Source organism: Podarcis liolepis (genome assembly GCF_965112155.1).
Source record: "Podarcis liolepis genome assembly, chromosome: 5".
Lineage (NCBI taxonomy): Eukaryota > Metazoa > Chordata > Lepidosauria > Squamata > Lacertidae > Podarcis > Podarcis liolepis.
In genome coordinates, this window is record NC_139556.1 from 5449999 (window position 1) to 5477733 (window position 27735).

The 27735-nt window shown below is 43.9% G+C and overlaps 1 protein-coding gene and 1 pseudogene across 2 annotated transcripts; both read left to right on the forward strand.

Annotated features, from left to right (window-relative positions):
• Positions 1-11946: 11946 nt before the first annotated feature.
• On the forward strand, positions 11947-13055 carry LOC310707589 (lactosylceramide 4-alpha-galactosyltransferase-like; annotated as a pseudogene). Its single transcript has one exon. The product of its transcript is annotated as a lactosylceramide 4-alpha-galactosyltransferase-like (transcript).
• Positions 13056-24451: 11396 nt separating this feature from the next.
• Positions 24452-26475, forward strand: LOC310706998 (lactosylceramide 4-alpha-galactosyltransferase-like). Its single transcript, XM_083503541.1, has 2 exons — positions 24452-26108; positions 26150-26475. The coding sequence occupies exon 1, from the start codon at positions 24501-24503 to the stop codon at positions 25560-25562; it is 1062 nt and encodes a 353-aa protein (XP_083359667.1). The 5' UTR covers positions 24452-24500; the 3' UTR covers positions 25563-26108; positions 26150-26475.
• The last annotated feature ends 1260 nt before the right edge of the window (positions 26476-27735 follow it).

Here is a 27735-nt window from a genome sequence, read left to right on the forward strand (position 1 = left end):
TGTACTGTACTATAAAATAAATAAGACAGTATATTAGATGAAATTAACATATTTTTTTCTTACGTGCACTGATGATAGTCAGTTTGGATGGGGGGCTTTTATCCATTTCTGCAGTCACACAATCAACCAGTAGCTGAACTGGGTTCTACACAATCATAAAAACAAGTCACAAAAATGAAGTCACAAGCCACAGTCACAAAAGCGAAGTCACAAGTCAGTCCCATAAAATGAAGAACAAGTCAAGTCACAGTCAAAAAACCGAAAATGCCACACAAAGCAAAATGCAAAAAATTAGCAAAAACAAAACCTCCAAATATAGCTTGTGTGTTGCGTGGGTGCTTGCGACTCAACAGTTGGCAGACTCAACAGGAAGCCTCTGATTAGCGGTGAGGGACTCAATTAACAAATGAAACACACTCAACAGGAACCAGACGATGAAAAGCGACCCCTAAAACAGCAATTTTACATGAATTTTACTACCTAAAGAGGCCATTGATCCATAAAATGAAATTAGCAAAACAGTACAAAATGGAAATGTGTTTTTTTCCTTACCTGTGCTGATGATAGTCATTGTTTGGATGGGGGCTCAGGGTCCTCTTCCACAATTGGCTTGGCTTCCGGCATTCACAGAGGCCTCTGAGAGCTCACGCAGCTGGAGGCCATTTGCGGAGCCTCCGTAGGCCCCACGGATGTCTGGGCTTGGCTCTGGGCAGCGGTGAGGCCTCCAAGAGCTTGGAAAACTCACTTCCGGGTTAATATCATTCATAACCCGAAAAAAACGTAACTCAAAGTGTTTGTAACCTGAGGTACCACTGTACTTTTATGGTGGCCAAGTAAGATATATGCAAACTTTTGAGTTGGGACTCTTCCTTATTCTGACCATAAAAGAAACATTCATATTTTCTAAAAAGAAGGGCTAGGTGCCAGCAGAATATGACACTGAAACCATGACTGCAGGCTTTTGCAATTTAAAGATGGGAATAGATTCAGGCTGGAACTACATGTGCATTGCATACATTTTCATGATTGGGTCTGAACATTTCGTACCTCAATTAATGTGCCTTGCCTCACTGAAATTTGCATTTACTTGGCTTGGTATGTGAAGCTGCTCAACTCGTAAAGCTCAGCTACATTATGAAGTTAGCAGAACTTTCTTTGCATTTTTTTCACTGATGCTCAACATGTAAACAAAGCACCCCTTTTACTCCTTGGTGCCTTGAATGCTTCTGTCTTAAGCATGCTCAGCTGAGGCACAGCACATGCCAGATGTTTGTAATAAGAAGAACTCCAGTTCCCTGCAAAACTAGCTTTCTCAGGATTCCTGGAGAGGAGATGCTGCTGCCTGGAGCAAAGTTTAAGATTCCAGGGAAGGAAGGAGACACTAAGAAGGGCATCTCAGAGAGACTTCTAATGAGACATCTCCAACTCCACTGCTGCCACATAAGTGGGAAGCAAAGAGAACATTGGAGTGGGGAGTGGCACAAGGTTCGAATTTTGGAACTGAGTTTTCCCCTCCTTAAAACTATTTTTCTGAAAAAGCTTGGTTTGCACAGGACAATTCTGAATAGAGCAAGAGGGATCCGCTCATAAGTACCTACCACCATACGCATGTCACACCTGTTCATTCTTCAAATGCCATCAGACTCCCTTCTATCAGTGCACGAGTCTTCATTTTCTCAGATGGCGGGACAGGCTTCTCTGTGGTATATGTATCACTCATCTCATGTATTGAGCCTCTGGGTCAGAAGCGACTAACCTTTTTCAAGCTGGGTTTCCGGTCCTGCCTGCCTTAATGGAGCCAGCCCCCACAGTAGCGGGGGATTGTTGGCGAACAAAAAACAAGGATGATAGAGGGCAAATTATCCTTGCAGATTCCCCCCATGGATGGGGGGGGGGGCTTCACTCGCATTTCATCTCGGTACCTGACTCTTGCTTCAGCATGGAATGCGGGAGACACGGAGGCGCTGAGTGCAAAAGCACTTTGTCTGCCGAAAACCCTCCTACGCTGCCATTAAGAAGCAGAGGTTGTCTATTTGACGGGATCCTTAATTGGCTTTAAATTACCAGTGTGTGATGGAAAAGGCTTGCAACAACATACTGCTGAATATACAGGCTACATGGATCAAAGGTTTGAATTGAGATAAGCTTTTCTTTGGCCTGAGAGTCGGTGGGGGAGAGGAAAACCGACGGTTTGTTTATTCTAAGCTTCTTTTATGTATTTATGATTCAGCAACCCTCTCTGGAATATAAGATAAAAAGATATTTACAAGTGAGGAAGGGACGTTGGAGTAATATTCATATTAACAAGCAAAAATGGAAACTGTGTGTGATATGAAATGAAGAAAGGATGGGGAGGAGGAAGCTCAAGTATGACTGTGTTGGAAAGACAGAGAAATTCCCCTCACTTCCATTTAAAAACAACAGACAAGAAAAAAGAGACTGAGATTTGTATGTGTTACTGATGGAATGTAATAAAATTTAATTAGACCATAAATCTCTTGCTGGAAAGAAAAGAATTTGGGGAATGTGTAAGAACGCTGCAGAGATTCTGGGAGTTGGAAAGGAGTATTAAATCTGAAGATCTCATTCTGAAGGGGCAGGGCCTAGCAGCAGAGTGGGGAGAGTGGACAGCAGAGTGGGGCGGGACTTCGCGCCTGGCTCCCGGTGGCCGCGCAGAGCTGCGCTGATCCCGGGACTTCAGGCAGCTCTGCACAACCCTCGGAGCCGGTCTTCCGAGGGTTACGCAGAGCTTCCTGAAGCCTGGAGAGCGAGAGGGGTCGGTGCGCACCGACCCCTCTCGCTCTCCAGGCTTCAGCGAAAGCCTGCATTCGCCCCATAGGACGCACACACATTTCCCCTTCATTTTTGGAGGGGGAAAATTGCGTCCTATAGGGCAAAAAATACGGTAAATGCTCTTCAGATGGAATGTACTTGTTAACAGCTGACACCAAAAAGTAGGTAGGTACGATTACAAATGTAAATGCATTGCAGTCCCACTTGCAGCGTTGTAAACAAAAACTGCTCCTTTCCCCTTATGGGGTACCCAAGAGCCCATATAGAGACCTTCTGTAGGTTCTCTATCAGTAGGAGAAAATAACAGAGACCAACCAGAGAATATTAAGAAGCAAAGCAGCTAGTAAGCCTGATCTTTATTAAAGCTGTTGCAACAGGGTGCTCCCTGCCCCACACAGGAGGGGGGGAGGGACCCCGAGCCATGGGTGCAAGCCCTTATATAGACATTTTAAATTGCCCGCCCTGGCGTCCAAGACCACCCCCCAGAAACATCATACATACATCACAGAAGGGGAGTAGCCTGTGAGCACCCCCCTTAATACATCCGAAAAGGGGCAGAAATCTGGGTGTGTTGTTTCTTCCTGTCTGCCAGGCTATCTGATTGGATTACCTGGGCATCCTGGCCACTCTTTTGTTATGGTAACTACTCAATTCCTGAATCCAGATCACAGGTCACAGGCTCGCCCTATTCATATCTTAAATGTGCCCTTAAGACAGGATTTGTGAAAGAGAGAATGGGGAGATTTCCCACTTCCTTTGACCTTGCAGAGAAATATTTGAGGTCATTTTGGGAGAGAGAAAATGGTTTCAGGAATTTTCTGTGGGTTTCAGGCATGTGGTTTACATATTTGTATGTGTTTGCTAGGTACATTTATGAACATCTATTATATATATATATATATATATATATATATATGAAAGAAACAGGACACGAAATTAATTTTGCAGATTCCAAATTGCTCTTTAACATGGAACATCACCACAAGAGAATAATCATGGAAGCCATCGAGATAGAGAAACACCCTCACAACATGAACAAGCGTGACGACACGTCCCGCCTGCCAGACATCTGGAAATTAGCCCTCCCCACAAAAACCGACACCAGAACCAGAGGCACACAGAACGCCATCACCAATCAACCACACCAGACCCAAACCCAGACCCTCTCCACAGATAAATTACAGACACCATCCAGTAGCCAAACCATAGTGGCACCTCCGGATGCTGCACCCCCCTGCAATCCCTACACAGATCTGGCTGGCACAGGGCACAAAACCACAGCTCGCCCCTATACACGAAGCCAAGCCAGAGCACAACTAAGTGCAGTACAGCCATCTTCTCAGAAAAACTCTTCACAAGCTCAAGAGGTCAAGACACGAAAGCTTTAGCAACTAATCCACACTTAATGACCCACCTAAGTGGTACTCAGAATATCACTCAAGAAATCACTCAAGATATCCCTCAAGTAATTAAGGAACAAAAGAAGAAAAGGCACACTAACCTGGGAACTTCCTCTCTGCCCAGAACGTTGGAGGCTATACACCACACCCCCTCAACAGTATTTATAGGAACTCAAACACTGAGATCCTGCTCTGTTCCAGTAACAAGAAGCCGAAAGCACCAGCCTGAAGATGACGAGTGAGACCTCGTCGAAACGTCGCCTAGACACCCCAACTCTTACACGGGAAGACACCCGAAGACACCAAAACCTGCATTCCTGTACCCGTGAAAATCTACGAAAGCAAATATATATATATATATATATATATATATATTTTATATATTACCCCAACTCTTATATATATATATATATATTTTATATATTACCCCAACTCTTACACGGGAAGACACCCGAAGACACCAAAACCTGCATATATATATATATATATATATATATATATATATATATATATGACCTTAAAATTCTTATAGCAGCAGTGTCTCCTCCCCTGGGAGAAAGGCCCATCCTAAGACGGAGAACAAACTGGACAAGACAATGTTTTGGGGTTTAAAATTAGCCACAGCTTTATTGATTCCAGATGTAGGTAGGATTTGGCTTAGGGTGTGTATCCCTTCCAGCCACCCGCTGGAGGGCTGAAACCTGGCAGGGCTGATCTCGGGATTTGTGTGTCCATCACGAGACATAGGTCTACACGGATGGCCTTGGCTTTTGGACAGACACTTCCAACTAGACCCCTCCAACGGGGTACCCCTGTGATCACACTGTTCCGAGGTGGGGTTGAGGTGGTACCCTGCCAGATGTTAGACTAAGGGATTTCACCTAAAGCCTTATCTTTTTATGATTTTCAGTTTCACCAATAATTTTACAATCATTTTAACATCTCAAAACTTGACTTCTCTCCCCCTCCGTCTGCGGTTCCTTAAATTATTTTTAAAAATATTTTCTGCATATTCCAAAGTAACTTAATTTTCTCATTTATTATATTAAGTTAATTTGGAACTGCAGGTTATTACAATAATCCTGCCAATGTTCTTATCTGTTTACAGTTAATTTTTAAATATTCAATAAAACATTCCCATTCTTTTGTAAAAAGATTGTCTTGATTTCTTATTTTTCGGGTAAGTTTCACCAGTTCTGCATATTCCATAAGTTTTTGTATCCATTCTTCTTTCCTTGGGACTTCTTATTCCCCTCCCCCCTCCCCCATGCCTTATCCACCAAAGTTGTGACTATTATTATGGGTAGGGCAAAATGTGCAAACGAGGCCAATCTGATTGGAGGCAAAGTCCTTTCCACACGACCATTTCGGGATTTCCCAACTGCTGGCCACCTGGTCAGACATTGCTCCCTGGGGGCCGGGGGCCTGATGTGACCAGCCGCAACTCCTCTCAACTCTGGAACTGGGTACACGGCCATTTTCTTGCAGTTTATAAACCCTGCTCCACGCGCATTTGAACTGTGTGCCTTTCTTTCAGTTATACACTCTAACAGGCAGATAAAGCATGCTTAAGCCTAAGTGGCATTGCTGAAATCTGTCTTGCGTAAGCGTTTCCTGTAAACTGTACTGCGAAGTGTTCTCATATAAATTGCAGGTGCACTGACTGCAAACGCAACCAGGTAGCTGGAGTAAAAGGCAGAAGGAAGACTTGGCTTCTTGGAGGTAGGGCTTCCATATCTGATTTGGCAGTGTTCAAGAAGCTGCTCAGCTTTCCGCTTTACAATGTCGCCAGGGTCTTAGAATCTGCTATAACTATTGTTATCTAATGCTCTGCTATTGTGGAATGTCTTTAAAGAGTAACGTGATGCTTAGCAAAGAAAAAAAGAGCAAAGTTTAAGATTGTAAGTTGGCTGGTTTAAAGCATACCAGTTTGCTTTTGATATTCTTGGTTGCCAGATTTGACTTCAGTTCTCTAAGCTGCAAACAGTTTCTGCATCTGTTGACTTGCACCCAAGTGCAATTAAAATTGGTATTTTAATTTCTCTCTTTCTCAAGAAGTGGCAGCCTTAGGAGGAAAGATGAGAGCAATGGCAGGGGGAATTTGGGAAGATTGTGAAATGAGAAAAGAGAGGGGGAGCGGTAGTTACTAGACCAAAAGCTCCCTGGTCAGATTCAACTACAGTGGTACCTTAGTTCTCAAACTTAATCCATTCAACTGGAAAAAATTTAAGGACTATTTACAAAAATTTTATAAGTTGTATGAATGTTAAGAATTTGCACGATTTGGAAATTTTAGCTTCAGCAATTAGATTTGGTGAAACAGGAAACTAAGTTATAAGTAAGAAAAGGTTGAAATTTAAAGTAATATTATGTTTAACTTAAGGTATAAGTAACTGATAAAAAGTATTTTAAACCCAAAAACATAATATCTGAAAGGTACAAAATAAGATATGAAACAAGGTAATAATTTGCTGATATTCTTATTGTAAAGAACGCAGGGTGAGGAGGATGTGGGGAAGTCCGGTAGGTTGTACAAAAAAGGTTTGGAAAGTTGGTTTTTTTTTCGTTTCTTTTCTTTTCTTTTTTCTTATTTCTTATATCTTTGGAGTTTGTATCTAAAAAATGTAATAAAAATATGTTTAAAAAAAAAAATCCATTCCAGGAGTCCATTCGACTCCTGAAACCATTTGAAAACCAAGGCGTGGCTTCCAATTGGCTGTACTCAAGCGGTAGCCATGTCGGACATTTGGCTTCCGAAAAATGTTCGCAAACCGGGACACTTACTTCCAGGTTTGTGGCATTTGGGAGCCGATTTGTTTGGCAATTAAGCCGTTTGGGAACCAAGGTTTGCCTGTATTGTGCTCTGGAGAGTAGCACCCAAACCAATGGATTGAAGTTACAAGAAAAGAGATTCCAACTAAACTTCAGGAAGAACTTTCTAACAGTAAGAGCTGTTTGACAGTGGAATACTCGGGAGGTGGTGGACTCTTCTTCCTTGGAAGTTTTTAAGCAGAGGTTGGATGGCCATCAGTCAAGGATGCTTTAGCTGAGATTCCTGCATGGGGTTGGACTGGATGACTCTACAATCTCTAGAATTCTATGATTCTATAGCAGGGGTCGGCAACCCGTGGCTCCGGAGCCGCATGTGGCTCTTTTACACCTTTGCCGCGGCTCCGGGGCAGATACTAGCGAGGGGAGGAGGCGCATTGTGCGCCCCGACACTCCCCACTGTGGCGGGCGCTGTACTGGCTGTGACGTCGCATGGAGGCGGTGCGTGCGTTAGTCACGCACCGTCCCGACGTCACCTTCCCACCCGCCCACTACATTGTAAGGGGCATGTACGCTGGTCACTGCATTGAAAGGGGGCATGTACGCTGGTCACTGTTTTGAAGGGGAGTGAAGAACACACACAACAAAAAAGGTAACTTGTTAATTTAACATTTATTTCTATGAGGAGGAGTAATTCTAAGGGGTCAAACAAAGAAATAATAAAAAGGTGACAAAACAGTTATTTTTATAATGACGAGTTTTGCGGCTCCCAGTTTTTTTTCCTTCGGAAACGGGTCCAAGTGGCTCTTTTTGTCTTAAAGGTTGCAGACCCCTTTTCTATAGAATAGGGCTATTCAAAACCACTGCATTTAAGGAAAGGAGTGTAGCCTCCCCTTTACTCAGTCAAGGCTTTCCCCCTCCACTCCTTTACGCCTAGTTTTACCCCTGCCTCAAGCGTTCTATTGTAATGTTGGCATCATTTTTGCTAATACTGCCTCGTGTCTAGAAGATACAGACTGGTTTCAGCTGCCTTTCATCCATGGTGGAGAACTGCTTGGAAGCTCAATAGCCCTTTCCAGAATCAAAGAGCCTGAAACCAAGAGTGAGTTGTAAACCTGGATGGGGGACACAGCCGTGTGGTTTTTTTTAAAATAAAAAAAAAGTCAAGAGATTTGGCCCAGATAGAAAAGGATGCCAACTGAATAAAAGCTGCTTTGTGTGGCCTGACCTTGTATTTCACAGCAGCCAATGAGAGTTTTATCAAGGGCAAGGCTTAACATCTCAGAACTTCTGCACATGAACCTACAACGTGGTCAGCTTTGTGGTTCACATCATCCCACAGCAAACACCTTGAGGATACCAGAGGGGTAACCGCGTTGTTAGCTGGCTGCAGCAAAACCAACAAAGAATAAAAGCCTAGTAGTGGTTGTTACTGAGCATGAGCAAGGTTTGAATGCATGGCCAGCTGAATGTTAAACCTGTGCCTGCGTAAAATGTTGTTTAACATTCTGCATGGGAGAAGAATTTCTGGGTGGAAACCATGCTGAATATTCTAAACCTGAAGACAGACCTGTTTGGTGAAGCTTTTTAAAGGTTTAACATTTTGCTATGTTTTTATATATGCTGGAAGCTGCCCAGAGTGGCTGGGGCAACCCAGTCAGGCAGATGGGTTGGGTACATATAATAATAATAATAATAATAATAATAATAATAATAATAATAATAATAATAATAAAACAACCGGCCATTCCCCCCTGCAAATGGCACTGCAGCAGAGATGGGGAAATGAACCACAGCAAAATGGTTTTTAAAAGAAAGAGAACATTAAGGGGATTGGGGGAAACATTCCAGCTCTCCTTTTGGAACAAAAATTCAGAGAAACAAGTGTGAGGGTTATTTGCTAAAAGCTGTTGTTCTCATTCTTTCCTTTTGAGTTTACAAGAAAAACAGTTTGGCTGGCTGGCGGCTTCTTTCCAAGCTGTTTGCAATCATTGCAGTCAGGAAACAACTTTGGAAAAGAGTAGATTTTTTGCATTTGACTTCTTTTATCATGCTTACTTTCTTCTGTACTTCATAAATACATAAAACTCCTCCAGAAAGTAGTCATTCTCTCCTACACATTTATTATTACCGTATTTTTCGCTCTATAAGACGCACCAGACCACAAGACACACCTAGTTTTTGAAGGAGGAAAACAAGAAAAAATATATTCTGAATCTCAGAAGCCAGAACAGCAAGAGGGATCGCTGCGCAGTGAAAGCAGCAATCCCTCTTGCTGTTCTGGCTTCTGGGATAGCTGCGCAGCCTGCATTCACTCCATAAGACGCGCACACATTTCCCCTTACTTTTTGGGAGGGGAAAAGTGAGTCTTATAGAGCAAAAAATACAGTATTTCGTTAAAGTCCTTTCCATGGTTTATGGCAACAGGCAGGTACTCACTTTGGCTGGCCCAGGTGCTCAGGCTGGATATGAAAGCCATGTTGAGGGAATGACTGCCATTCATCAACTCTGCTCCAACATGGGATCCCTCCTTTCAGGAGAGTGGCATGGAAGGAATTATTACAGCACTGTGGTTTAGGCAGGGGCAGATATTCTCACAGAAAAGTGAGAAGACTTTTTAATATCAGTGCTGTCATTTTTTAAAGTCATGCCTTCAAATTCTAATGTTTAGGTTAACAGTCACTACTGCCATTTCCAGACAAATTGCCTTTGAGAAATAGTATGTTGAGCCAATGAAAAATCTATCCATTTCCTTCTTTCAAATGTTTATGAGAAAGAAAATAATATTGTTTGTGGCCTTTTCTTTTTAATATGCTTTAGAAAGTTTCTTTTCTGCTTGGGATCAAGAGATCTGGAAGCAACTGGTGCAGATTTGCATAACTTGTGACCCACTAAGTCAACAGCAGCCATGCTTGTAACTAAATAAACCCTGTTTTTGTTCCTGACAATACATGGCTGGAAAAGACAAAAGACACATCGAAATGATGCCTTTGTTTTGACTAGTCAGTGTTGCATATGAAGAAGAGGAAGAAGAGTTTGGATTTGATATCCCGCCTTTCACTCCCCTTCAGGAGTCTCAAAGCGGCTAACGTTCTCCTTTCCCTTCCTCCCCCACAACAAACACTCTGTGAGGTGAGTGGGGCTGAGAGACTTCACAGAAGTGTGACTGGCCCAAGGTCACCCAGCAGCTGCATGTGGAGGAGCGGAGACGCGAACCCGGTTACCCAGATTACGTGACTACCGCTCTTAACCACTACACCACACTGGCTCTTTTGTTGTGCCGATCACTTCCTCAGGATGGATTTTTTTTTTAAAAAAGAAGTTAAATGGAAAAAATAATCTACTCTTGCCAGTAGATTGAGGCTGCACACACACACAGCTATTTGGAGGACAAAAATGTAGTTTCCCAATCTGGAATCGTCTACGCTCATCCTTGACACGCCACTTTCAATCTAGATTGGTTCTAGATCCTGCTGTCCTCAAGGGTGGGAGAAGTTACTTGATACACATTGATAACTCTTCCCTTTTCCTGTCTGAACATGCACCGGAAGTAAGTGGTCTGCCTCCACTGGTTCTAGAAATCGTGTCCTCATCACGGAGGGCACGTGTTTCCGGTGAGATCTCCAAGACTGACCTCACCGTTTTGGGGGGGAGCAATTGGATAGCCACAACAACCCGATTGGGTCCCTCGGTTGCTGGGAGAAGTCTGGCCAATGGGGTTGAGAGAATTTGCAGCCGGGGGACCTATTTATGCCGCTGCACGTAGCTTTGAGCTTCCTCTTAGCGCCTCGTTCACCACCCTCCCTATATTTAAGGTCTTGCTATGACCTTGCTATGCCGTCGTGGGTCGTCTGCTTTTGGGACAGGGGCCCGGTAGGAATTTTCCCATTTGGCGGATTGGCTGGTGCCACTTGGGTTTCGCCTGCCACGTAGCAAATCATCACAACTTGGTAAGGTTTGGCGGTTAGGCATTGGTTCAAGGTGGAGGGGAGGGGAGGTTGTCACACCCGCCCCTCCCAATGTGCGATCGGGTATTCCATTAAAGGAATCCAGGTGCTCACCATGCTTCTGTCCAATCCCCTTCCAAGAGTTAGGGCATGGGTAGGTAGGCAAACTAAGGCCTGGGGGCTGGATCTGGCCCAATCGCCTTCTAAATCCAGCCCACGGTGTGTTTTTACATGAGTAGAATGTGTCCTATTTAAAATGCATCTCTGGGTTATTTCTCTGGAGAAGAATCTTCCCACCTCCAAGTATTGCTGGGTTTAGCCCCAGTCAGCATGACTAGTGATGAGAGATTATGGGAATCAATGATCTATTGATTGCCTTTAATCTTTGAGAATCCTTGGAGAACAGGTGAAGCCCCTGAAGACTGGAGGTGGGCAAACGTTGTCTCCAAAATCTTCAAAAAGGGAAAAAAGAAGACCCAGGTAACTACTAACCGGTGAGCTTGACATTGATTCCAGGAAAGGTCCTATAATAGTCTATAATAGTCCTATAAAGGTCTTTTCTTTTTTTATTGAGTTACAATCTTGGTGGATCAGGGGAATGCTGTGGATATAGTGTATTTTGATTTCAGTAAAGTTTTTGACAGAGTCCCCCATGATATTCTTGTGAGGAAGCTGGTAAAATGTGGGCTCTATGACTGTTAGGTGGATTTGTAGCTGGTTGACTGATCGAACAAAGAGTACTCACGAATGGTTCTTCGTCTTCCTGGGGCAAAGTGTCAGGTGAGGTGCTTCAGGGTTCTGTCCTGGGCCTGTTGTTGTCTGACATCATTATCCAACTTGGATGAAGGAAATGAGGGTATGCTCATCAAATTTGCAGATGGCACCAAACTGGGAGGGGTAGCTAATTTTCGGGGGGGGGGGGTCACCTCAGTTGTAATCATGATCAGCACTTTATGTTGCCACTTTGTATTTATTTCACTCCTTATTTATTGATCAAGTTATTAATTCATTTGGTTTGTTTGTTTGCTTGCAGCTCATTTTGGTTTTCCTTCAAGTTCAAAACTCTGTAGTGAGTAGACGATGTGGAAAGTGCCTACCTGCATACTGAAATTAATCAAGTTGACTTCAAACTACAAACTCTGGGCTGTGTGCATCATCATCTTTAAGTTCATGTCCTTCATCTGTATCATGTTCTACTGGAGAATCACCCAGGATGCCCAAGACAAGAGACAGCACTACAGTTTGCCTACAGAGGTTAAGTGTCCTCCTCTTCCCACTCCTTCATCCAGATGGCCTCCTTCATCACACAAAGACATATACTTTGTAGAAACATCGGAACGAATGAATCCAAACTTCCTGTTTATGTGTTCTGTTGAATCAGCAGCCAGGGTTCACCCTGAGTCCAGAATCATTGCTTAATGGTGCCTTTCTCTTGTTTGAGCCCAAACACAAGTTTATAGAGCTTTGCATGCAGGACTTTGTGGTGGACTACAACCGATGGATCTGGGGGCACCAGGGCCCAGAGCTCCTGACTCGCGTTTTTATGAGGTGGTGCTCTATCCATAGCCTCCAAAGCAGCAAAAGCTGTAAGGGTGTTACTGCTGTCCCACGAGATGCCTTTTATCCCATTCGCTGGCAGGATTGGAGGAAGTATTTTGAAGCAATTAATGCTTCAGAACTTCCCATACTCTTTAGAAACTCCTATGCAGTGCATGTCTGGAATAAGAAAAGTCAAGGGACACAACTTGCGATCACCTCTAAAACCTTGCTAGCTCAGCTGCAATCCCACTATTGTCCTTCCACATACAGGCTCATGAAGATCTCATTCTGAAGGGGCAGGGCCTAGCAGCAGCGTGCTGTTGATACAAACGCAAATCAGCCAAGCTGTTCAGCCCTGGCAGGTAATCACCATTGTCTATCACCATTTGACAATGGTAGCCCCACGGAGCAGTAGAGTTGCTGGCTCAACATTTCAAAGAGCAGCTGAATGGCTGTGAGTTCCAGCAGGCTTGGGAGTTCAGAAAAGAATACAGTGGTACCTCAGGTTAAGTACTTAATTGGTTCCGGAAGTGCGTTCTTAACCTGAAGCGGACTTTCCCATTGAAAGTAATGGAAAGTGTATTGATCCGTTCCAGATGATGAAAAACACCCCGAAAACAGCAATTTAACACGAATTTTACTGTAAAACAAGACCATTGATCCATAAAATGAAGGCAATAATCAATGTACTGTACTATAAAATAAATAAGACAGTATCTTAGATAAAATTAACATATTTTTTTCTTACGTGCACTGATGATAGTCAGTTTGGATGGGGGGGCTTTTATCCATTTCTGCAGTCACACAATCAACCAGTAGCTGAACTGGGTTCTACACAGTCACAAAAACAAGTCACAAAAATGAAGTCACAAGCGACAGTCACAAAAGCGAAGTCACAAGTCAGTCCCATAAAATGAAGAACAAGTCAAGTCACAGTCAAAACAGCTCTGCACAACCCTCGGAGCCGACCCCTCTCGCTCTCCAGGCTTCAGCGAAAGCCTGCATTTGCCCCATAGGACGCACACACATTTCCCCTTCATTTTTGGAGGGGGAAAATTGCGTCCTATAGGGCAAAAAATATGGTAAATGCTCTTCAGATGGAATGTACTTGTTCACAGCTGACACCAAAAAGTAGGTAGGTTCGATTACAAATGTAAATGCATTGCAGTCCCACTTGCAGTGTTGTAAACAAAAACTGCTCCTTTTCCCTTATGGGGTACCCAAGAGCCCATATAGAGACCTTCTGTAGGTTCTCTGTCAGTAGGAGAAAATAACAGAGACCAACCAGAGAATATTGAGAAGCAAAGCAGCTAGTAAGCCTGATCTTTATTAAAGCTGTTGCAACAGGGTGCTCCCTGCCCCACACAGGAGGGGGGGAGGGACCCCGAGCCATGGGTGCAAGCCCTTATATAGACATTTTAAATTGCCCGCCCTGGCATCCAAGACCACCCCCCAGAAACATCATACATACATCACAGAAGGGGTGTAGCCTGTGAGCACCCCCTTAATACATCCGAAAAGGGGCAGAAATCTGGGTGTGTTGTTTCTTCCTGTCTGCCAGGCTACCTGATTGGATTACCTGGGCATCCTGGCCACTCTTTTGTTATGGTAACTACTCAATTCCTGAATCCAGATCACAGGTCACAGGCTCGCCCTATTCATATCTTAAATGTGCCCTTAAGACAGGATTTGTGAAAGAGAGAATGGGGAGATTTCCCACTTCCTTTGACCTTGCAGAGAAATATTTGAGGTCATTTTGGGAGAGAGAAAATGGTTTCAGGACTTTTCTGTGGGTTTCAGGCATGTGGTTTACATATTTGTATGTGTTTGCTAGGTACATTTATGAACATCTAATATATATATATATATATATATATATATATATATATATATATATATGCAGGTTTTGGTGTCTTCGGGTGTCTACCCGTGTAAGAGTTGGGGTGTCTAGGCGACGTTTCGACGAGGTCTCACTCGTCATCTTCAGGCTGGTGCTTTCGGCTTCTTGTTATTGGAACAGAGCAGGATCTCAGTGTTTGAGTTCCTATAAATACTGTTGAGGGGGTGTGGTGTATAGCCTCCGACGTTCTGGGCAGAGAGGAAGTTCCCAGGTTAGTGTGACTTTTCTTCTTTTGTTCCTTAATTACTTGAGGGATATCTTGAGTGATTTCTTGAGTGATATTCTGAGTACCAGAACGTCGGAGGCTATACACCACACCCCCTCAACAGTATTTATAGGAACTCAAACACTGAGATCCTTCTCTGTTCCAGTAACAAGAAGCCGAAAGCACCAGCCTGAAGATGACGAGTGAGACCTCGTCGAAAACCTGCATTCCTGTACCCGTGAAAATCTACGAAAGCAAATATCTCACCTCTACGGGGAGGAAACCTTCCAGCTGACAAGAACCTACGAGAAACTAGAAATCCGAAGAGCCACCATCCTATGTGATCTCTTGTTCCTACGCAACTGCCGAGACAACAACTTAATTCCCACATGCTTCCAACTTAAATTCCACTCTAAAACCCCAGCTACCGAAAGGATCCTGAAACGAACTGAACTATCCCTAATCAGAAACGAAATACATAAGAAAAGATACCTACTAAACCAAACCAACAAAGATCTGCTCACTCTTCACCTCAAACTCTGTAACAAAATCCACCCTGCACTTTGGGACAAATGCAAACAACTAGCCGTCTGGAGAGCTGAAACTGAGACCTCACATAAGACAGACAGACACACCAACAAACTCCACAAACTAGAGAAACGCCAGAAGCCCAGCCACCCTCCACAACAACCCATGAAACAAACAGTACATAACATATCAGACAGGATCCTCACCTCAACTGAAACCAAAGTACTCTCCAAAGGTTTCAACTTTGCAGTCGCCCCGAGACGCATCCCCACGGAAAACATCATATGCGGAGTCGAAGCTAGCCTAACCAAAATCAACCCAGATGAAGCCAATAAAATCAGACTTGAAGTCACCAACATCCTCTGCTCCAGCAAACCACCCAGAAGCAATTTACACAAAGAAGAACAGAAAGCACTCACCAACCTGAGGAAAGACAACAACATAATCATTCTCCCAGCAGACAAAGGTAATGCCACTGTTGTGATGAACACATCGGACTACCAAGCAAAACTATCAAATCTACTCCAAGACCCTACCTACCAACCTATAAAAACAGATCCCACCACCTATCTGGAAAAAACCACCAAATCCAAAATAAAAGCCTCTCCTATCAGTGAAGAAATCCAGCTAAGAATCATCCCCAGAGAAAAATCATCCAGATGCCCCAAACTCTACGGTCTCCCCAAGATACACAAAGAAGGAACACCACTCAGACCAATAGTCAGCTCCATAGGCTCACCTCTACAAAATCTCGCTAAATTTCTCGCTAAGCAACTTCAGCCCTATGCAGAATCCATCGCTTCACACGTTACTAACTCCTTCCAGTTCATAGAAACAATAAAGAAGCAAAACCTACATCCCGATGACCTACTTGTGAGCTTCGATGTTGTATCTCTCTTCACACAAGTGCCCATTAATGAAGCCTTGACAGCCATTCAAAACAAATACAATCCCCCCGAATACATCCTGGACCTGACCAACCACTGCCTAACCAACACGTACTTCATCCACAATGGACAAAGATACAAACAGATAGAAGGAGCACCTATGGGATCACCCCTCTCACCGGTCATCGCAAATTTGTACATGGAACACTTTGAAACCAATGCTTTAGACAAGTCAGAACACAAACCCAAACTTTGGCTCAGATATGTTGACGACACCTTTGTAATTTGGCCACACGGGAAAGAAAAACTAGATAGCTTCCTCACACATCTCAACAGCCTACACCCCAAAATACAATTCACTATGGAAATAGAAGCCAACAACCAACTTCCCTTCCTTGACGTCCTAATCTACAAAAAACCTGATGGCTCCCTAGGACACACTATCTACCGGAAAAAAACACACACCAACCGCTACTTACATGCACAATCACACCACCATCCTGCACAAATAAACTCCGTAGCCAAGACTCTCATCTCCAGAACCAAACGCCTGGCTGACAAAGACCACTTGACAACTGAGTTACAGAATCTCTCAAATGTGTTAATCGCCAGTGGATACCAGCAAAACAGGGTTACGAAGCTAATCCAAAAAGAAACACCCCCCAAAAACCAAGACACAGAAGAAAACAATGGCATGGCCCTCCTTCCTTATATCAAGGGCACTACAGATAAAATTAGCAAAATCCTCCATAAACACAATATCAAAACAGCCTTTTGCACCAACCAAAAAATAGCCAATATCCTCAGAAACCCCAAAGATAAAATCCAGTTGGAAAACCAAGGGGTCTATGAAATACCCTGCAAAGTCTGCCCAGCCACGTACATTGGACAAACAAACAGACGAATAAATGCACGTATCGCAGAACACAAGAATGCCGTCAAAAAAGAAGAAAAAACTTCCTCTCTTTTCCAACACATGAAAGAAACAGGACACGAAATTAATTTTGCAGATTCCAAATTGCTCTTTAACATGGAACATCACCACAAGAGAATAATCATGGAAGCCATCGAGATAGAGAAACACCCTCACAACATGAACAAGCGTGACGACACGTCCCGCCTGCCAGACATCTGGAAATTAGCCCTCCCCACAAAAACCGACACCAGAACCAGAGGCACACAGAACGCCATCACCAATCAACCACACCAGACCCAAACCCAGACCCTCTCCACAGATAAATTACAGACACCATCCAGTAGCCAAACCATAGTGGCACCTCCGGATGCTGCACCCCCCTGCAATCCCTACACAGATCTGGCTGGCACAGGGCACAAAACCACAGCTCGCCCCTATACACGAAGCCAAGCCAGAGCACAACTAAGTGCAGTACAGCCATCTTCTCAGAAAAACTCTTCACAAGCTCAAGAGGTCAAGACACGAAAGCTTTAGCAACTAATCCACACTTAATGACCCTCCTAAGTGGTACTCAGAATATCACTCAAGAAATCACTCAAGATATCCCTCAAGTAATTAAGGAACAAAAGAAGAAAAGTCACACTAACCTGGGAACTTCCTCTCTGCCCAGAACGTCGGAGGCTATACACCACACCCCCTCAACAGTATTTATAGGAACTCAAACACTGAGATCCTGCTCTGTTCCAGTAACAAGAAGCCGAAAGCACCAGCCTGAAGATGACGAGTGAGACCTCGTCGAAACGTCGCCTAGACACCCCAACTCTTACACGGGAAGACACCCGAAGACACCAAAACCTGCATTCCTGTACCCGTGAAAATCTACGAAAGCATATATATATATATATATATAACCTTAAAATTCTTATAGCAGCAGTGTCTCCTCCCCTGGGAGAAAGGCCCATCCTAAGATGGCGAACAAACTGGACAAGACAATGTTTTGGGGTTTAAAATTAGCCACAGCTTTATTGATTCCAGATGTAGGTAGGATTTGGCTTAGGGATTTGGCTTAGCCCGCTGGAGGGCTGAAACTTGGCAGGGCTGATCTTGGGATCTGTGTGTCCATCACGAGACATAGGTCTACACGGATGGCCTTGGCTTTTGGACAGACACTTCCAACTAGACCCCTCCAACGGGGTACCCCTGTGATCACACTGTTCCGAGGTGGGGGTGAGGCGGTACCCTGCCAGATGTTAGACTAAGGGATTTCACCTAAAGCCTTATCTTTTTTATGATTTTCAGTTTCAACAATAATTTTACAATCATTTTAACATCTCAAAACTTGACTTCTCTCCCCCTCTGTCTGCGGTTCCTTAAATTATTTTTAAAAATATTTTCTGCATATTCCAAAGTAACTTAATTTACTCATTTATTAAATTAAGTTAATTTGGAACTGCAGGTTATTACAACAATCCTGCCAATGTTCTTATCTGTTTACAGTTAATTTTTAAATATTCAATAAAACATTCCCATTCTTTTGTAAAAAGATTGTCTTGATTTCTTATTTTTCGGGTAAGTTTCACCAGTTCTGCATATTCCATAAGTTTTTGTATCCATTCTTCTTTCCTTGGGACTTCTTATTCCCATCCCCCCCCCCATGCCTTATCCACCAAAGTTGTGACTATTATTATGGGTAGGGCAAAATGTGCAAACGAGGCCAATCTGATTGGAGGCAAAGTCCTTTCCACACGACCATTTCGGGATTTCCCAACTGCTGGCCACCTGGTCAGACATTGCTCCCTGGGGGCCGGGGGCCTGATGTGACCAGCCGCAACTCCTCTCAACTCTGGAACTGGGTACACGGCCATTTTCTTGCAGTTTATAAACCCTGCTCCACGCGCATTTGAACTGTGTGCCTTTCTTTCAGTTATACACTCTAACAGGCAGATAAAGCACGCTTAAGCCTAAGTGGCATTGCTGAAATCTGTCTTGCGTAAGCGTTTCCTGTAAACTGTACTGCGAAGTGTTCTCATATAAATTGCAGGTGCACTGACTGCAAACGCAACCAGGTAGCTGGAGTAAAAGGCAGAAGGAAGACTTGGCTTCTTGGAGGTAGGGCTTCCATATCTGATTTGGCAGTGTTCAAGAAGCTGCTCAGCTTTCCGCTTTACAATGTCGCCAGGGTCTTAGAATCTGCTATAACTATTGTTATCTGATGCTCTGCTATTGTGGAATGTCTTTAAAGAGTAACGTGATGCTTAGCAAAGAAAAAAAGAGCAAAGTTTAAGATTGTAAGTTGGCTGGTTTAAAGCATACCAGTTTGCTTTTGATATTTTTGGTCGCCAGATTTGACTTCAGTTCTCTAAGCTGCAAACAGTTTCTGCATCTGTTGACTTGCACCCAAGTGCAATTAAAATTGGTATTTTAATTTCTCTCTTTCTCAAGAAGTGGCAACCTTAGGAGGAAAGATGAGAGCAACGGCAGGAGGAATTTGGGAAGATTTTGAAATGAGAAAAGAGAGGGGGAGCGGTAGTTACTAGACCAAAAGCTCCCTGGTCAGTTTCAACTACAGTAGTACCTTGGTTCTCAAACTTAATCCATTCCAGGAGTCCATTCGACTCCTGAAACCATTTGAAAACTAAGGCGTGGCTTCCGATTGGCTGTAGGAGCTCCCTGCACTCAAGCGGAAGCCGCATCAGATGTTCGGCTTCCGAAAAATGTTCGCAAACCGGGACACTTACTTCCAGGTTTGTGGCATTTGGGAGCCGATTTGTTTGGCAACTAAGGCATTCGGGAACCAAGGTTTGACTATATTGTGCTCTGGAGAATAGCACCCAAACCAATGGATTGAAGTTACAAGAAAAGAGATTCCAGCTAAACTTCAGGAAGAACTTTCTAACAGTAAGAGCTGTTTGACAGTGGAATACTCGGGAGGTGGTGGACTCTTCTTCCTTGGAAGTTTTTAAGCAGAGGTTGGATGGCCATCAGTCAAGGATGTTTAGCTGAGATTCCTGCATGGGGTTGGACTGGATGACTCTACAATCTCTAGAATTCTATGATTCTATAGCAGGGGTCGGCAACCCGTGGCTCCGGAGTCGCATGTGGCTCTTTTACACCTTTGCTGCGGCTCCGGGGCGGATACTAGTGAGGGGAGGAGGCGCATTGTGCGCCCCGACACTCCCCACTGTGGCGGGCGCTGTACTGGCTGTGACGTCGCATGGAGGCGGTGTGTGCGTTTGTCACGCACCGTCCCAACGTCACCTTCCCACCCGCCCGCTACATTGTAAGGGGCATGTACGCTGGTCACTGCATTGAAAGGGGGCATGTACGCTGGTCACTGTTTTGAAGGGGAGTGAAGAACACACACACAACAAAAAAGGTAACTTGTTAATTTAACGTTTATTTCTATGAGGAGGAGTAATTCTAAGGGGTCAAACAAAGAAATAATAAAAAGGTGACAAAAAAGTTATTTTTATAATGACGAGTTTTGCGGCTCCCAGTTTTATTTTCTTCGGAAACGGGTCCAAGTGGCTCTTTTTGTCTTAAAGGTTGCAGACCCCTGTTCTATAGAATAGGGCTATTCAAAACCACTGCATTTAAGGAAAGGAGTGTAGCCTCCCCTTTACTCAGTCAAGGCTTTCCCCCTCCACTCCTTTACGCCTAGTTTTACCCCTGCCTCAAGCGTTCTATTGTAACGTTGGCATCATTTTTGCTAATACTGCCTCGTGTCTAGAAGATACAGACTGGTTTCAGCTGCCTTTCATCCATGGTGGAGAACTGCTTGGAAGCTCAATAGCCCTTTCCAGAATCAAAGAGCCTGAAACCAAGAGTGAGTTGTAAACCTGGATGGGGGACACAGCCGTGTGGTTTTTTTTAAATTAAAAAAAAAAAGTCAAGAGATTTGGCCCAGATAGAAAAGGATGCCAACTGAATAAAAGCTGCTTTGTGTGGCCTGACCTTGTAGTGCACAGAAGCCAATGAGAGTTTTATCGAGGGCAAGGCTTAACATCTCAGAACTTCTGTACATGAACCTACAACGTGGTCAGCTTTGTGGTTCACATCATCCCACAGCAAACACCTTGAGGATACCAGAGGGGTAGCCGCATTGTTAGCTGGCTGCAGCAAAACCAACAAAGAATAAAAGCCTAGTAGTGGTTGTTACTGAGCATGAGCAAGGTTTGAATGCATGGCCAGCTGAATGTTAAACCTGTGCCTGCATAAAATGTTCTTTAACATTCTGCATGGGAGAAGAATTTCTGGGTGGAAACCATGCTGAATATTCTAAACCTGAAGACAGACCTGTTTGGTGAAGCTTTTTAAAGGTTTAACATTTTGCTATGTTTTTATATAGTGGCTGGGGCAACCCAGTCAGGCAGATGGGTTGGGTACATATAATAATAATAATAATAATAATAATAATAATAATAATAATAATAATAATAATAATAAGAATAATAAAAACAAGCGGCCATTCCCCCCTGCAAATGGCACTGCAGCAGAGATGGGGAAATGAACCACAGCAAAATGGTTTTTAAAAGAAAGAGAACATTAAGGGGATTGGGGAAAACATTCCAGCTCTCCTTTTGGTACAAAAATTCAGAGAAACAAGTGTGAGGGTTATTTGCTAAAAGCTGTTGTTCTCATTCTTTCCTTTTGAGATTACAAGAAAAACAGTTTGGCTGGCTGGCAGCTCCTTTCCAAGCTCTTTGCAATCATTGCAGCAACTTTGGAAAAAGAGCAGATTTTTTGCATTTGACTTCTTTTATCATGCTTACTTTCTTCTGTACTTCATAAATACATAAAACTCCTCCAGAAAGTAGTCATTCTCTCCTACACATTTATTATTACCGTATTTTGTTAAAGTCCTTTCCATGGTTTATGGCAACAGGCAGGTACTCACTTTGGCTGGCCCAGGTGCTCAGGCTGGATATGAAAGCCATGTTGAGGGAATGACTGCCATTCATCACCTCTGCTCCAAACATGGGATCCCTCCTTTCAGGAGAGTGGCATGGAAGGTATTATTACAGCACTGTGGTTTAGGCAGGGGCAGATATTCTCACAGAAAAGTGAGAAGACTTTTTAATATCAGTGCTGTCATTTTTTAAAGTCATGCCTTCAAATTCTAATGTTTAGGTTAACAGTCACTACTGCCATTTCCAGACAAATTGCCTTTGAGAAATAGTATGTTGAGCCAATGAAAAATCTATCCATTTCCTTCTTTCAAATGTTTATGAGAAAGAAAATAATATTGTCTGTGGCCTTTTCTTTTTAATATGTGAAATATACTCAGAGTCGCAAAGTGATTTCATGCTCTTTATTCAGCTCATAGTGGTGAGGAGGAATGAATGAATGTCCCCTCACAGTATCTGCTTATATACAATATTTACACAATGGGCTGCACATGATTGGCTAATTCCAGAATTCTACTGTAAGCCAATCAGGTTGTGGATTCACTTCTATCTGGAGCAGGATTGGGTGGTTCCTGCCAACCAATCATACTGCTGCATTGTTCTAGGACCAATCAGACTGCTGCATTCTGAATCCTATTGTTCTAGGACTAATCAGACTGCTGCAATTTGGATCCTATTGTTCTAGGACCAATCAGACTGCTTCAGTTTGGATCCTATTCAACTCAGTACATAACAATATGCTTTAGAAAGTTTCTTTTCTGCTTGGGATCAAGAGATTGGAAGCAACTGGTGCAGATTTCCATAACTTGTGACCCACTAAGTCAACAGCAGCCATGCTTGTAACTAAATAAACCCTGTTTTTGTTCCCGACAATACATGGCTGGAAAAGACAAAAGACACATCAAAATGATGCCTTTGTTTTGACTAGTCAGTGTTGCATATGAAAGCTTTTTTGTTGTGCCGATCACTTCCTCAGGATGGATTTTTTTTAAAAAAAAGAAGTTAAATGGAAAAAACAATCTACTCTTGCCAGTAGATTGAGGCTGCACACACACACAGCTATTTGGAGGACAAAAATGTAGTTTCCCAATCTGGAATCGTCTACGCTCATCCTTGACACGCCACTTTCAATCTAGATTGGTTCTAGATCCTGCTGTCCTCAAGGGTGGGAGAAGTTACTTGATACACATTGATAACTCTTCCCTTTTCCTGTCTGAACATGCACCGGAAAAAAGTAAGTGGTCTGCCTCCACTGGTTCTAGAAATTGTGTCCTCATGACGGAGGGCACGTGTTTCCGGTGAGATCTCCAAGACTGACCTCACCGTTTTGGGGGGGAGCGATTGGATAGCCACAACAACCCGATTGGGTCCCTCGGTTGCTGGGAGAAGTCTGGCCAATGGGGTTGAGAGAATTTGCAGCCGGGGGACCTATTTATGCCGCTGCACGTAGCTTTGAGCTTCCTCTTAGCGCCTCGTTCACCACCCTCCCTATATTTAAGGTCTTGCTATGACCTTGCTATGCCGTCGTGGGTCGTCTGCTTTTGGGACAGGGGCCCGGTAGGAATTTTCCCATTTGACGGATTGGCTGGTGCCACTTGGGTTTCGCCTGTCATGTAGCAAATCATCACAACTTGGTAAGGTTTGGCGATTAGGCATTGGTTCAAGGTGGAGGGGAGGTGAGGTTGTCACACCCGCCCCTCCCAATGTGCGATCGGGTATTCCGTTAAAGGAATCCAGGCGCTCACGATGCTTCTGTCCAATCCCCTTCCAGGGGTTAGGGCATGGGTAGGTAGGCAAACTAAGGCCTGGGGGCTGGATCTGGCCCAGTCGCCTTCTAAATCCAGCCCACAGTGTGTTTTTACATGATTAGAATGTGTCCTATTTAAAATGCATCTCTGGGTTATTTCTCTGGAGAAGAATCTTCCCACCTCCAAGTATTGCTGGGTTCAGCCCCAGTCAGCATGACTAGTGATGAGAGATTATGGGAATCAATGATCTGTTGATTGCCTTTAATCTTTGAGAATCCTTGGAGAACAGGTGAAGCCCCTGAAGACTGGAGGTGGGCAAACGTTGTCTCCAAAATCTTCAAAAAGGGAAAAAAGAAGACCCAGGTAACTACTAACCGGTGAGCTTGACATTGATTCCAGGAAAGGTCCTATAATAGTCTATAATAGTCCTATAAAGGTCTTTTCTTTTTTTATTGAGTTACAATCTTGGTGGATCAGGGGAATGCTGTGGATATAGTGTATTTTGATTTCAGTAAAGTTTTTGACAGAGTCCCCCATGATATTCTTGTGAGGAAGCTGGTAAAATGTGGGCTCTATGACTGTTAGGTGGATTTGTAGCTGGTTGACTGATCGAACAAAGAGTACTCACGAATGGTTCTTCATCTTCCTGGGGCAAAGTGTCAGGTGAGGTGCTTCAGGGTTCTGTCCTGGGCCTGTTGTTGTCCAACATCATTATCTAACTTGGATGAAGGAAATGAGGGTATGCTCATCAAATTTGCAGATGGCACCAAACTGGGAGGGGTAGCTAATTTTCGGGGGGGGGATCACCTCAGTTGTAATCATGATCAGCAATTTATGTTGCCACTTTGTATTTATTTCACTCCTTATTTATTAATCAAGTTATTAATTCATTTGGTTTGTTTGTTTGCTTGCAGCTCATTTTGGTTTTCTTTCAAGTTCAAAACTCTGTAGTGAGTAGACGATGTGGAAAGTGCCTACCTGCATACTGAAATTAATCAAGTTGACTTCAAACTACAAACTCTGGGCTGTGTGCATCATCATCTTTAAGTTCATGTCCTTCATCTGTATCATGTTCTACTGGAGAATCACCCAGGATGCCCAAGACAAGAGACAGCACTACAGTTTGCCTACAGAGGTTAAGTGTCCTCCTCTTCCCACTCCTTCATCCAGATGGCCTCCTTCATCACACAAAGACATATACTTTGTAGAGACATCGGAACGAATGAATCCAAACTTCCTGTTTATGTGTTCTGTTGAATCAGCAGCCAGGGTTCACCCTGAGTCCAGAATCATTGTTCTTATGAAGGGTTTAGCAAGCTACAATAAGACTTTGCCCAAACATGTGGCCTTCTCCTTGCTTAGCTGTTTCCCCAACATTGAATTCAAACATTTGGACTTGATTAACCTTTTCTCTAACACCCCCCTCGCTGGCTGGTACTCAGTGGCTCAGCAGAGGTGGGAGCCATATTTCTTGCCCATCCTTTCTGATGCATGCCGAATCGCCATCATGTGGAAACTTGGTGGCATCTATTTAGACACAGACTTCATAGTCCTCAAGAACTTAAATAACCTCACCAATGTGCTTGGTACGCAGTCCAAATATTTACTTAATGGTGCCTTTCTCTCGTTTGAGCCCAAACACAAGTTTATAGAGCTTTGCATGCAGGACTTTGTGGTGGACTACAACCGCTGGATCTGGGGGCACCAGGGCCCAGAGCTCCTGACTCGCGTTTTTATGAGGTGGTGCTCTATCCATAGCCTCCAAAGCAGCAAAAGCTGTAAGGGTGTTACTGCTGTCCCACGAGATGCCTTTTATCCCATTCGCTGGCAGGATTGGAGGAAGTATTTTGAAGCAATTAATGCTTCAGAACTTCCCATACTCTTTAGAAACTCCTATGCAGTGCATGTCTGGAATAAGAAAAGTCAAGGGACACAACTTGCGATCACCTCTAAAACCTTGCTAGCTCAGCTGCAATCCCACTATTGTCCTTCCACATACAGGCTCATGAAGATCTCATTCTGAAGGGGGAGGGCCTAGCAGCAGCCTGCTGTTGATACAAACGCAAATCAGCCAAGCTATTCAGCCCTGGCAGGTAATCACCATTGTCTATCACCATTTGACAATGGTAGCCCCACGGAGCAGTAGAGTTGCTGGCTCAACATTTCAAAGAGCAGCTGAATGGCTGTGAGTTCCAGCAGGCTTGGGAGTTCAGAAAAGAATACAGTGGTACCTCAGGTTAAGTACTTAATTGGTTCCGGAAGTGCGTTCTTAACCTGAAGCGGACTTTCCCATTGAAAGTAATGGAAAGTGTATTGATCCGTTCCAGATGATGAAAAACACCCCCGAAAACAGCAATTTAACACGAATTTTACTGTAAAACAAGACCATTGATCCATAAAATGAAGGCAATAATCAATGTACTGTACTATAAAATAAATAAGACAGTATCTTAGATAAAATTAACATATTTTTTTCTTACGTGCACTGATGATAGTCAGTTTGGATGGGGGGCTTTTATCCATTTCTGCAGTCACACAATCAACCAGTAGCTGAACTGGGTTCTACACAGTCACAAAAACAAGTCACAAAAATGAAGTCACAAGCCACAGCCACAAAAGCGAAGTCACAAGTCAGTCCCATAAAATGAAGAACAAGTCAAGTCACAGTCAAAAAACCGAAAGCGCCACACAAAGCAAAATGCAAAAAATTAGCAAAAACAAAACCTCCAAATATAACTTGTGTGTTGCGTGGGTGCTTGCGACTCAACAGTTGGCAGACTCAACAAGAAGCCTCTGATTAGCAGTGAGGGACTCAATTAACAAATGAAACACACTCAACAGGAACCAGACGATGAAAAGCGACCCCTAAAACAGCAATTTTACATGAATTTTACTACCTAAAGAGGCCATTGATCCATAAAATGAAATTAACAAAACAGTACGCGGGTGGCGCTGTGGGTAAAAGCCTCAGCGCCTAGGGCTTGCCGATCGAAAGGTCGGCAGTTCGAATCCCCGCGGCGGGGTGCGCTCCCGCTGCTCGGTCCCAGCGCCTGCCAACCTAGCAGTTCGAAAGCACCCCCGGGTGCAAATAGATAAATAGGGACCGCTTACCAGCGGGAAGGTAAACGGCGTTCCGTGTGCTGCGCTGGCTCGCCAGATGCAGCTTTGTCACGCTGGCCACGTGACCCGGAAGTGTCTCCGGACAGCGCTGGCCCCTGGCCTATAGAGTGAGATGGGCGCACAACCCCAGAGTCTGTCAAGACTGGCCCGTACGGGCAGGGGTACCCTTACCTTTACCTTTACAAAATGGAAATGTGTTTTTTTCCTTACCTGTGCTGATGATAGTCATTGTTTGGATGGGGGCTCAGGGTCCTCTTCCACAATTGGCTTGGCTTCCAGCATTCACGGAGGCCTCTGAGAGCTCACGCAGCTGGAGGCCATTTGCGGAGCCTCCGTAGGCCCCACGGATGTCTGGGCTTGGCTCTGGGCAGCGGTGAGGCCTCCAAGAGCTCGGAAAACTCACTTCCGGGTTAATATCATTCGTAACCCGAAAAAAACGTAACTCAAAGTGTTTGTAACCTGAGGTACCACTGTACTTTTATGATGGCCAAGTAAGATATATGCAAACTTTTGAGTTGGGACTCTTCCTTATTCTGACCGTAAAAGAAACATGCATATTTTCTAAAAAGAAGAGCTAGGTGCCAGCAGAATATGACACTGAAACCATGACTGCAGGCTTTTGCAATTTAAAGATGGGAATAGATTCAGGCTGGAACTACATGTGCATTGCATACATTTTCATGATCGCGTCTGAACATTTCGTACCTCAGTTAATGTGCCTTGCCTCACTGAAATTTGCATTTACTTGGCTTGGTATGTGAAGCTGCTCAACTCGTAATGCTCAGCTACATTATGAAGTTAGCAGAACTTTCTTTGCATTTTTTTCACCGATGCTCAACATGTAAACAAAGCACCCCTTTTACTCCTTGGTGCCTTGAATGCTTCTGTCTTCAGCATGCTCAGCAGAGGCACAGCACATGCCAGATGTTTGTACTAAGAAGAACTCCAGTTCCCTGCAAAACTACCTTTTCTCAGGCAATGCCATCGTGGGTTATTTGTTTTTGGGACAGGGGCCCAGTAGGAATTTCCCCATTTGGCAGATTGGCTGGGGCCACTTGGGTTTCGCCTGCCACGTA

Coding starts and splice junctions, on each gene's coding strand:
- LOC310706998 (XM_083503541.1), top strand. CDS start 24,501: ATGTGGAAAGTGCCTACCTGCATACTGAAATTAATCAAGTTGACTTCA.